At 32.4% G+C, this 12,989-nt stretch overlaps 1 protein-coding gene and 1 long non-coding RNA gene across 6 annotated transcripts; one reads left to right on the forward strand and one right to left on the reverse strand.

Annotated features, from left to right (window-relative positions):
• Positions 1-524: 524 nt before the first annotated feature.
• On the reverse strand, positions 525-3,439 carry LOC108339582 (monosaccharide-sensing protein 2). The gene is made up of 4 exons (XM_052867958.1): positions 2,587-3,439; positions 1,680-2,482; positions 1,237-1,424; positions 525-1,081 (listed from the first exon to the last, which is right to left on the reverse strand). The coding sequence occupies exons 1-4, from the start codon at positions 3,209-3,211 to the stop codon at positions 655-657; spliced, it is 2,043 nt and encodes a 680-aa protein (XP_052723918.1). The 5' UTR covers positions 3,212-3,439; the 3' UTR covers positions 525-654.
• A 2,399-nt stretch (positions 3,440-5,838) lies between these two features.
• Positions 5,839-12,023, forward strand: LOC108320106 (uncharacterized). 5 transcript variants are annotated; one of them, XR_008245160.1, is made up of 5 exons: positions 5,847-5,981; positions 6,093-6,110; positions 6,218-6,360; positions 7,204-7,287; positions 7,405-12,023. It is a non-coding gene; the product is annotated as an uncharacterized LOC108320106 (long non-coding RNA). The 5 variants fall into 5 exon arrangements; XR_008245159.1 differs by having other exon boundaries at positions 5,873-6,110; positions 7,405-7,492; positions 7,620-12,023; XR_001831358.2 differs by having other exon boundaries at positions 5,874-6,110; positions 7,405-7,492; positions 11,457-12,023.
• Positions 12,024-12,989: the final 966 nt, after the last annotated feature.

Raw genomic sequence — 12,989 nt, forward strand, 5'->3', positions numbered from 1 at the left:
ATGAAAAAAGATTCTAATTTTAGAAGAGATTTTGCAACAATTTTCAGCAGTTACAGGTGCATTAAATTAGGATTACAAAACCCTAAAACCAAAAGTATAGTCGACTTTTAGAGAAAACCAACACATTCAGTTCTCAGAAATTGATGAATGAAATATTAGAAATTACGTTGTCCTGTATCTTCTAAGTGAAGTCCCAGCTGAATTTTATGAATTGTTGACAGAATTCGAACAGGGACAAAAACGAGTCCTAGACTTCTGTTTGAAGTTCTGCTTTGTTTTACAACGTTGTTTTCCAACGAGTAATGAAACTGAGAGATAAAAGCTCTAACTCAGTTTCATGATTCCTGCTCAAAATAATAAGATTTCTGCATTTCAATGAAAAGGGTTATATTGTTTTGTATTCTTGAAGTATAAGAAATTCGGATTCGATTAATTTCTACAATATAACTAAAGGAGCAACTATATATGCATTAACCAAAGCTTTGGTACCAATTATTAAAATTTTTAAAAGAAAATTTGAATCATATGAGCTACAAAGTATAACATGTTCTCATGAAACAGTTAAGGAATTGTCTGAAGCGAATGAATAACAACTATTTCAATAAAAAAAATCTTTCCATGATGAACTCAGGCTCTGGTTGCCATCAGTGCGTTTCATTCAGGCCTTGCACCAATAGCAAAGAAATCAATGATGACTTCTAAAGGCATGCCCTTTGTTTCAGGAACTTTCAAGTAGACAAATATCCATGCACCGATGCACCCAATTACGAACAATCCAATGACCCCGGAAAGGCCAAGGATTTGGAGCAAGAAGGGAAATGAAGAAGTCACTATTAAGATGCTGATCCAGAACGTAAGGGAGCAAATAGAAATGCATATCCCACGAACACTTGTTGGGAAGATTTCTGAACACACGATGTTGGGAATCGCACCCAATCCCATGACGAAGCAGCTTTCGTATACCATCACACTCAATGCAGTCACTATTGCATTCGCGGTAGCACTCATGTGAAATAAGTTCCGGAGTATTAGTACCATCAGAGACACTATCAGAATGGGTATTGTGTATAACATTATTGCCCTGTCATCACAAAATATACAATGCCATTGTTACATTTTTGTTTTTCTTGCACTGATAAGATGGAGCCAAGACATTGTCTCATTTTTACTACATTTTACATTTTATAAAAAAAAAAAAAGAAATTGTGAAAAGACAACAACGAAATTCAAGCTTACCTCCTGCCGGCAACATCCATGAGCCTCATGGAAAGGGCAATACAAGGAAGCATTGCTAATGTTGTAACGATATTTACGAGTAAAGAAGCAGATGTTGAACTAATACCGAGATTTGACAGAAGAGCTCCAACACCTGCCTGGTCAAGAATCTGGGGAGCATAGTATAGAAATCCATTTATGCCAGCAGCCTGCAACACAATTTTTTAAGGTCATATTTTAACTAGAAGCTTGTAGGGTATGGTCATACCAATTAGTAATTTGGCCCTGTATTGCCAACTTATAGAGAAGAAAATAAATAAATAAAATTAAGCAAACCAATTTTGTAAGGTATAAGTTGTTGTCAACATAGGAAGGAAGTGTAACTTTAACTTGTTATCTTTTCTTTCGGGGTAAGTGTTTATCAAGAAGTTTTTCCAGTAATGAAGTATCTCAATTTGGTTTACCTGCTGAAGAAGTTGTAGGCCAACTCCAACACCTAATGCACGCCTAACTCCTATATCAGACAAACCACCAAAACCTGTACGTTTGGCAGCATTTTCTGGTTTCATGCTTATATTCTTAGGACAGAGAACTGAGTGGCTGACAAGTGCAGATGCTTGAAAAGTCTCAGTTCCATCTGCATTCAAGTCATAGCCATCATAAAATGAACCTTGAGCCGATCCAGCATTAGGATCTGCACGCAGGTAAACCCTTTGGAGCCCCTTTTCGTTTCTTCCACCATCGGCTGATTTATAAACCAATTTCCAACCTCCACCAATGCTAGTGCTCTTGGGTAGTTGGTTGGCATCATTATTCCCTGTTCCTAATGCATCCTTGGATCCAAAAGGCTTGTCCTTCTCAAAAGCACTGCCTTGTGCTGAAAGCAATGGAGCATTCAAATTGTCAGTGCTCTGAAACGTGTCTCCCATTAGCATGGCTCTTGAACCACCCGAATCAAGGGGCGGGGGATTGACATCATGGACGATCCCGAAGAGATTGACTAGAGGGTCTTTGAGATTTTCAGCCTGAGCAACAATGCTTCCATGGCGAGACAAGGTTAACATGCTCCGAGATATCATGCTACCTTGTCCACTCACCTGTTGGGCAACCATTGAAACTCCTCCTTGGTTAGGTCCATAGAGCTTTATGCAATCTCTCCCTGCTTCCTTGTTGGCCATGAGGTCACTGGCAGGTGTTACTATGTACTCTTCTATGGTGGCGCTTTCACCCGCTGGACTCATTCCCTCAGCAAGCAAAGCCAGTTCCCCTATACATCAAACCAAACTCCAAATCAATATCCATATTGCCATGTTATGAATATTGGTGTTGAACATGTTTTAAGAGATTAAGATGCAGATGGGACAATATCACCTGAAACATCTTCACTGTTGCGAAGTCTTTGCAGAACTTTCTTAGCCTCGGTGACTCTCCCTTTACTAACAAGCCAAGGAGGAGATTCAGGGAGATAAAACACAGCTAGAAGAAAATAAGCAACAGAAGGAATAGACACAACAGCGAGCATTGCTCTCCAACTTGGAGAATCGAGCAAGGACAATGAGAAGACCATGATGTAGGCCAGAAACATTCCCCCAGAGCAGGAAAACTGTGGGAGAGTGTTGAGAGTGCCTCTGATGTCAGGTGGTGCTATCTCTGATATGTAGAGAGGAGTGAGTGTTATGGAGAGTGCAAGGGCTATTCCATCCAATAGCCTCGACAACAGAACCACAGTAACATTGGGGGCCCATAGCATCACCAAACCGCTAAAGAAAAACATGATCGATGATGCTATCAGCATAGGACGCCTTCCGAGCATGTCAGAGACTGTCCCAGAGAATATTGTAACAACAGTGCCAGTGAGAAATGATGTGGACATAATCAGACCCTCTAGTGTGGGGTTAGTCTCCAGCTTGAACTCTTTTTTTATGTAGGTCATTCCCCCTGCATGCATGCATGTTTCTTTGTTGAATTTCGTAATCAGATATAATGCAAATGTCATTGTATCCTACAGAATATGTGATGATTGAATAACAAAATAAAATATACAATAAGAAAGATCTTTGATAAAATAGGAGTACCTGCAATGGTTGAACTATCCCATCCAACCAGAACATTCCCAACTGTTGCAGCAATGGCAACAATCACAACCTCCCTCATTGTTTTTGTTGGCTGATGAGAACGTAATTAACAAAATACTCCAAATCCGGATCACAATGTGGGTGGCATGCATGTATATATATTCAAATAAAAAACATGGAGTGTTATTCGTCAGAGATGTGTATCTGCAATGAAAAAAGTCATAATTCAGATAGTAGAGCTGTGGCAACAATACCAAACTCGGAGCATGTTCTAAAGTGTTTGCATTTTAGTTTTAGTTAATTTGTTTCATACGTTTACGGTTTTCGTTAATGTGTCCAAAGTTTTTAAGGTGCCCTCAAATGTCTGCATTATCTATGGTCTGGAAATGAAACTGTTGAAGTGGGATTGTGTTGGGTTAATTGGTTGAAAGTCAAAGGACCAGTGACAACACCAAATTTCTTGGAGGAATGAGTCTTTCATGTTCGTGACATGTTATTGAAAACGAAACCTCTGCAAATTTTTGTGGGGGAGCGCCATGATTATAGTTTACTATTTTGGAAACACCAGGGTGTTAGTGATTAGCACTATAATAGGATCAAAACATGTTTTTTTTTAATTATTATTATCGAATTAGATAAAAAAGAAATTAAAATTACGTTTTATAGACAAGTCTTATAATTCCATGATTTTAAATGAAGTTATGGAGAGCGTGCATCACTTTAGTTCTAAACATTTTAAAAGATAAAGTTGCAATTGCTTATGTAATGCAAAAATAGTTAGGAAATGCACCATTTATGTAATTTGAATTACAATACATTGTAATTGATTACAATATTAAGATATACTTAAGATAAGATATAATTGATTATTATTACAAGTATTTATTCATTTTCTCTTATTACTATATATTTGATTATAAAGGATTATGATTTAAATTTTAATTATAATTTATTATAATTAAGATATAATTGATTAATTTATAATATCTTAATTTATTACTGTAATACATGCAAGTAATTATAACAAATAAATAAGCAAATACTTATCAAAAAATTTTATTTAAGGAAGACAATTCAAATTTATTAAATTTTATTTGTTTTGAAATAATATTACAATCACTACCAAATATAGAAATATTGAATGCAAAGATAAAAATAATTTTGTAGACATTGATGAAAAATAATTATTACAAAAAATAATTTCATTATCACAAAAAATCTGAAAAATGTTAAGAAAAATATTTCAAATTTATATTAACCAGTCAATTACTCTAATAATGTCAACAAAAAATCAACATTTGTTGAATTAGAAAATGTTTGAAAAATAATTTCAAAGATAAAAAAATACTCTAACTAACATGTGTGAGAAAATAATTCGACCAATAGAAAATACTCTTCACATTTTGTCATACTTTACAGATTTTTTTGATCATTAGTCAAATAAGATGAAAGTTGGGAAAAAACGGTTTAATTTTCCAGAAATATTTTAAGATTTATCAATTTTTAAAATTATGGAGATAATCAAACAGAAAAGAAAACAGATTTGGATAAAATGTAATTTAATGGTCAGGAATAATATATATATATATATATTAAGATTTAAATATTATATCATAAATGTTTTTTTTATATTCTCATCATAAAAAAAGTTATATACTTAAAAATAATTTTACTTTATAATCGAATTATAAACTATAATATTTTAAGATATAATTAATTATAGTTAATTATATCTTAATCATAATTAATTATAATTAAAACTTAAATTATAATTAATTATATCTTAATTTATCCAATTTTTCTTTTGTTGTAATTGATTACAATATTAGATAATCCGAACTTTATAAATTATAATAAATATATAATCGATTATACTAAACTCACTCATAGCCATTTCAACATTAAATAATGTATTATAATTACATATATAAAAAAATGTGTGAAAGTACATAACTTTACCTTTAAAAATTGTTCTAAAGTTGTGACGTGCACAACTTTTTTATTTAAAGTTTCGTTAGAGTTGCACAATTTATCTATAAACATAAGTTTAAAACTTTTTGCCTACTTCTCTGGTAAGACAAAAAAAATTGCCTATAAACGGAAAAAAAAAACCCTGAAAACATAGCATGTTACCATTAATCCATCAAACAATTTTTTTAGCATAATTAATGTAATATAGGTGTGTTGTTTAATTAAGTCTTGCTTTAAGATGGTTGAATTTTAAATGGATAAATTAGTCGTGCTGTTATGTTTGAAGTCCGATTGCTGTTTACTTTCAGAGTTAAAACGTTCTATATCATCTAGTCTACGGGTTGAGATCAATTTAAACAACTTTTATTTAAAAGAGAAAATGTAAACATTAAAAAAGAGAAATTCCATTTATTCCATTAATGCATAAATTAAACTTTAATATGGATAAACTTTAACGGTATAAACTATACATTTATTTAGCATAAATTAAAGTTAATTAAAACATAAAAGTAAACAAATAAAAACAAAAACGTTTTCTCTGCATGTTTGTACAACGGCCCAATAGTATTCACGAAAGCCCAACTTGGCTCGAAAAGTAATCGAAGAAAACAAAAACCAACGAGGGATGCGTATGCAAATGCGAGCTTCTCTTCTCTCCAAGCTCCGTTGCCGTTCCCTCTTCGTAGCTGCAATTGTCAAACTCTTCACCACCAGGAAGAGGTAACAGCAGCCCACACTGCGTCGTTAACCGTTTTCCCCGCGCTTCCTTCTTTTTTCGCATCGTTTTGCTACTATATCTATAGTTAACACAGCTTCGATTTTTTTTCTCAGCGTTGCCAACGCGCTTCTGTAAGCGTTCCCCGTTTGATTTATATTTGCGTTTTGTGGTTTTCAATTTATTCTACGTGCCGTGTGTTTATGCATTTTGGGATTACCATTTTTTGTTTTTGTGGTAGGTCTGTTAGGGTTTGGGTTTTGGAAGAGCATGGTGAGGGTTCGGGTGAGTAACACGGAAGAATTTTCCGTAGCGGAGAAAGGTGGTTACAGTGATTCACAGTTTGTTAGTCACTTCAAAGGTGTAGTTGTTGCAGTCACAACGGTAAGCTTGGTAACTCACATACATACGAAGAACAATTTAAAATGACTGTGTTATTTTGTATTGCCCGTGCGTAATTATGCATCATTGACAAATGGAAGAGGCCAAGTTTCTTCTGCATACTCCCTAGAAAATATTTAGTTAATTCACACAGAGAAATGATATTTTAACTCTATGTGACTTTTTTAAAATTAATTTCTAATTATTTTTTGGTTGTTGATGAGGGAGTTTTTTTTCTCCACCGTGGCTACGAAAATTTCAAACTGGCATTGGTGCAATGGCTTCCATTTCCTTGATTTTGTCTTCCATTTCCTTCCTTACATTGATTTCTTTGTTTCATTGTTTTGTCGTAGGATACTTATAATCCATATTTTTTTGTTATAGTTAGGGTTAAATATCAGGTAATTGGTGAATGATTGGTGGATATGTTTATTTTCATACTTTTTAGTTGAACAAAGTTTGAAACAGAGTGAAGTGGTGAGTAATTGTTGTTTGGAATCTCATTTTCAGTTTTTTTACAATAAACATGGTATGTGTAAGTTTTTTATGATGTTCTTATTTGACTGAGTTGTTGATTTGTGATTTGTGGCTCATCATTTTTTAATGAATAGGATCTGTACAAGTGATGAGTGGTAACATTGCACATACATAAAAAAAAGATAAATGATGATGTTTAATTTGAAATGGTCGATATATTTGGCATAAATAATTTTATATTATTGAACAAGTAATTGTACGTTTTTTTTTATTGTATTATAGTTTCGACTTTGTAATTGGTGTGATCATACATCTGGTTTAAGGATTGGAGACTCACCTTTTAAATGGTTTTGTCTTTTTTGGTTGAAGGATGAGTTCTGTTGCTTATCTTGCTAGTTATCTGTGTCGTGCTAAGTTCCTTCCCGCTGCATTGGTCACTACGATCATTCACAGGTTTGGAAACATCCTTAGTATCCACTGTTCATTTATGACTATAAAGTTTATTTTCTTTTGTAGCAAAATAAACAATATGTTATAAATTGATTTTATGGGCTTTTGTTGGGATTTCAGCTTGGTTGATTGGTGCTATGCTTATTGCAAATTACGTGATTTTGATATGAACCCACGAGCACATCAAGTTTTTTATTCAGGTTGCCAGGTGAGTCTTATCACATTTGACCTTTTGTTGGGAGGGCTGTAAAGGTGATGCCTTTTCATGTTATAGCCACTATCATTTTCTTCCAAGTATTCTTAACTTGCTCATTATGTCTTTTTTGGTGTAGCAGGCCATTATGTATATTCTGTGTTTTCGCTTTAGATCTTCAATGGACATTCGTAGGCTTAAATTGCAACTACTTAATATACCCATGGATAAAATCTGGAAACATAAATTGAGTCCATTAAATGTGAGGGACTTGTTAGTTTTCATGCTCAGGGTTTTTAATGATAAATGTCGGGTTTTGTGTATAAAATGATCAGGAAAAACTTAATCTCTTTTTGGTAAATTTCTCTATATACATTTGTACAAGTAGTGATGGAATACCCCTAGTTATGGCCCAAACATTTTCAAGAAGCTAGAATCATCTATGCAAGGTGAAGCAAGCTCTTTCTCATAAGTCATCATGGAGGTTAAAGAATAATGTAGGTTTATTTAGGCCTTGTATTAGCCATGTAGGGTATGTTTGATAAGGCTTGTATTAAGGCCTAAGTAGCATAGGATTTTTCCTAAGTTAGATATCTAAAGCAAGTGTAAAGTGTGTCATGCTTCCATTGGAGAGGATTTGCTTTTTAAAAGGTAACCACATGGCACCCTAGGAGTGGAGATGATTTCTTTTTGGTAGTGGCTACATTTCCTTCCACTATTGGAGAGAATTTACTTTTAGTAGTGGCCACATGGCACTCTAAGGATGGAGAGGATTGTTTTGTGAGTGACCACATGTCCTCCCATCATTGGAGAGGGTAGAAGGCCTGAATTTTGGCCATTGAGAGCAAATCTTGGAGACACCCTTGGCCTATATATAGAGGTGTCTCCATCCTTGTATTTCATCTTGGAAATTAGTAATGTTATGTTGCCAAGTTGTAGCCTCATTCAGTATTGATCAAGGAAGAATGAGCTACAATTTGGTTGCATTACATTACTAATTTCCAAGATGAAATACAAGGGTGGAGACAACTCTATTTATAGGCTAAGAGTGTCTCCTTCTATTCGTGAAAGCATGATTTCCACCTTTGCTCTCATTGGCCAAAAATGAGGCCTTCTAACCTCTCCAATTATGGGAGGACATGTGGCCACTCACAAAATACAATCTTTTCCATTCTTAGAGTGTCATGTGGCCACTACCAAAAAGAAATTCTCTCCACTTCTAGGATGCCATGTACCTTTTAAAAAGCAAATCCTCTCCAATGGAAGCATGACACACACTTTCCACTTGGTTTGGATATCTAACTTAGGAAAATCCTATGCTACTTAGGCCTTAATCAAACTACATGGTCAAATACAAGGCCTAAATAAACCTACATTACTCTTCATGATGACCTATGACAAAGAGTTTGCTTCACCTTGCATAGATGATTCTAGCTTTTTCTTAAAAATGCTTGGGCCATGACTAGGGGTATTCCATCATCCCCTCCCTCTTGAAAATACTCTCCTTGAACCTTCAAACTACACACCATCATCATCCTATCACTAAAATCCGTGAGTCTATCACCACACAACCATCATTTGCACATCATATCAGCCTTTTCCCATCCATTTCCGCAACCATTTCTATCATAGGGACCATTTCCTTGCTTCCTCCTAAGCTTTGGCCCAACCTAGCTCAAGGAGGTTGCCATCAAGAAGAAAATAATGAAATGACTAATCTAATATGGTTGATATTAGGGGTGAACAAAATTAACTGGAGATGAACTGAACTATTTTTTGTTCCATCAAATTACACTAAATTATAATATAAACTGAACTGCACTGTAACTATACTAATTTTGATGTGAACTAGTTTATATAACAAGAATTCATACCAACCTTAAATTTTCTGCTGCATTCTTTTAGTTTTCCTTTTATTTTTCAATTTTTAACAAATATAATTTTAGCTTTTATCTGAAATTATTGAATTCCAACAAAACATGTTAATAGAAATATCATTCTTAGGTATTACAGAGGATATAATTCTTAAGACTATAAAATCATATTAGGGAACAAAACTAGCCCGAGATTTTTAGAACTACTATGGTTCCGTATTAAAGGGAGAATGTATCTATATGCATTGTTGTTCTCTTATATTAAGTTTGACTGTGAAGAGAGCTTAAAAGAGATCAAAGATTCAATTTCAAAAATTAGGAGTGCAATTAAATATGTGAAATCTTCTCCAACAAATTTGCTAGATTCAAGGTATGTATTGAGCAAGAAAAAAATTTCTTATAAAGATATTGTTTGTCTTAATATTGAAACTAGTTGGAATTCAACTTATTTAATGTTAAAGACAAGCTTGAAGTACAAAGATGTCTTGCTAGATATGCAAGATAAGAAATTTGGTATGAGATGGACAAAAGTAATGGTAGTTTTTCATTAGAAGAGGATTTGAATATGCGAGGGTTGTTCTATCATTTTTTAAAATGTTTTATGACTCTACTATATGCATTTCTAGTTCTTCTTATGTCATGTGTATATGAATGAAGTGTTTGGAATTGGTAGAAAGATTCAACAATATTATGAGAGTAGTGATGTGAGCATAAGATTAATGGCAATGAAGACGAAGGGTAAGTATGAAAAATATTGTGAAATCCTAATGGAATTAATATCTTATTATTAATTGTTGTTGACTTTAGTCCTGAGTAAGTTGGATTTTGTTAATTACTTCATTGAATATATATTTGAATCTAGTATTTCCAGTGAATTGAAATCAAAATTATTATTATCTTTAAAAACACTTTATATCAAGGTGTTTGACAAGAGTTCTCAAAATAGCCAATAAGAATCCCAACTAGATGATGATTCTCATGCAATGAGTTTCTACCTAAGAACTATAGGACATATATTTGATTATATATCAGAGCTTGATTAATATTTGAGAGATGATCCTGAATCTTATTCAAAGTCGTTTGAGCTTGATACTTTACATTTGTGGAAAGTAAACTATCATTCAATACAAGAGGAAGGGTGGTTAGCCCTTATTTGTACACAAGATTGTTTGAAAGGAAAACCTTTCTCTATATTTTTTTTATGAGGATCCCAAATAAGATAAATTTGAAAGGTGAATTTATATATTTTAAGCTTTCAAAAATGATAAAATATTTTAAGTTTTACTTTGTAATATTATATTCAAGAATTATATTCTCATTAACATGTTTTTGTTGGAATTCAATAATTTAAGATAAAAGTTAAAATTATTGTTGTTAAAAATTAAAAATAAAAGGAAAGTTAGAAGAATGTAGTGAGAAATTTCAGGTTGGTCTGAATTATTATTATCCTAGTTCAATTTAAAATTGGTGCAGTTCAATAGGATTTGGGAAAACAAGAAATAGACGAACTATTTATTGATTCAGTACAAGTTTTAACAATTCAATTTAGTTAATTTTGTCCACTCCTAGTCTCGGTTGTTAATAAATTACACAATGTTATTAGCTCACCTACAATCCATGAAGGATTTTAATATTTACTATAAGATCTTTTTCAAAAGTAATTTACCTGTCCCTTCATGTGGAATACAAAAGCTGAGACAACGGAAAAAGGAACACCCAAAATATAATAAGATCCTTGATTGATAAATGCACCAAGTTTCTGCCAAGCACATCCTCTGGCAACACCTCAATGAACAGAAACATAAAAAAAGAAACGGTTCATAAGTTAACTGCACTCAAAATATAAAAAGTTCAGTTTAAACTGAACTGTAAAATAATATAATTAGTTTTTTGGTTAAAAATAATTTAGTTTTTTGGTTAAAAATAAGATAACTATAGTTTACTACAATTTGTTGAATTATGTCCAGCCCTAGTTGACATACATTGCGCTTCCTGTCTTAAATAAAACTTTGAAGATTGATATGAATTTATCTAGTAGGTGTGTTTGCCTACTGTAGTAGTTGAATTTCTCAACTTTTCATGGCATCGGAATCATTTGTTTTCAGTGACGTGCTGGAGTCTGATCTTTCCAAGGCTTATGGCAGGATGGATAGACTCTAACATGTTCTTTCCGTTTGATCCATGTTTATTGAAGAAAAGTGAAAGGTTGGTTTTATTCACCTGAATTTATCTGATTTGATCTTAACAGTTTCTCTAGTTAATTATTATGCTTATGCTACATAAGACCACATTTTGTTGGCTGGTCCAAAGTCAGAAGAACTACATACGATGATGACATTGACGAAGTAAGTGACATTGGTAGTGAAGTATCAGATGATGATTTTGTTGGCATGAATACAGAAGATTGATGATGATATGATGGTCACTGTTGAATATCTTGATTTCAACCCTCACCTCATCAAAAATGGCCATCACAGTAGAGTTGGTTGGTATTTGGGGTTGTTTTGCAATTTTGGAGTTGAGTCCAATTCAATAAGGGAGTTACTTCAAAGGAAAAAAAAGAAGTTAGAATTATAACCGTTCTCTGAAATAATTCGTCACAGTAGAGCATGGTAAAAAGATATGGATTGGTATATATAATCATTTTTGTATATATCTAGTTGTTTTAAAGTGAGTAGTAGGCGCAACCAAGCTTTAGGGTTTTATCCAGTAATTGTAATATGTTAGGGTTGTAGAGGTGGAAACGAGTCGATTTTGAAGAGGAAACTAATTAATATTAGGTTATTTGGATTAATAGAAAAATGGTAAGAAATGAAAAAAAAAGTTTAAAAAGTTGTTATGAAATTGATTGACATGGATAATAATATTTTTTTTTTAATTTTAACATAAAATACATAATAAAATAATCTAAAATTTATTATTTTAATTATAATAGTATAGAACAATAAAATATATTTATAAATATTTAAGTATTCTTTGTTATGTTTGAATGAAAAAAATAAATAAATATTTTAATTGGTTAATATTTTTAGTAGAATACGAGATTATTTTCTGTGATATTCTGACTCTTTATTCGCAAACATCGCATTTCTGTGATGGTTGTGTGAAAACATAGTCGTAATGATTCTGTCACATGCACTTTTCTTCCTGGTTCTATGCAGTTAACTAATTTTATTTATGGCTTGGATGTTTTTTTCCTCAAACTATTATAAAGAAATTATATTTAATTTTTAAACTAAATTACAAAATATTTTATTTTATATTTTATTAAAATATCGTAAAATATTATTTTCAACAAATGTTATGGATATATTATACTTTATATGAAACTATGTTTCTTATATAGAAATGTTTTATATGATTTTCGAAAAAAAGATATATTTAATTCTTTATCTTAGATATCTTTTATTAATAGGCTATTTGTAAAAGTATATTTAGATAAATCTCTTTAGAAATGAAATGGAGAGGTGATCCAAGAAATTGTCACTCAAACTCGAGTCATGACTGATCTGGTTACTTTACTTAATGAAAAATGTATTGATCAGGATTTGACATAAAGAAGATTAGGTTTTAAATAGGTTAAACTGAAACATTATAGAATTTATTTGCCTTATTAAATAATTAAAAAAATATCTTTT

This window comes from Vigna angularis, chromosome 1 (assembly GCF_016808095.1).
Source record: "Vigna angularis cultivar LongXiaoDou No.4 chromosome 1, ASM1680809v1, whole genome shotgun sequence".
NCBI classification, from domain to species: domain Eukaryota; kingdom Viridiplantae; phylum Streptophyta; class Magnoliopsida; order Fabales; family Fabaceae; genus Vigna; species Vigna angularis.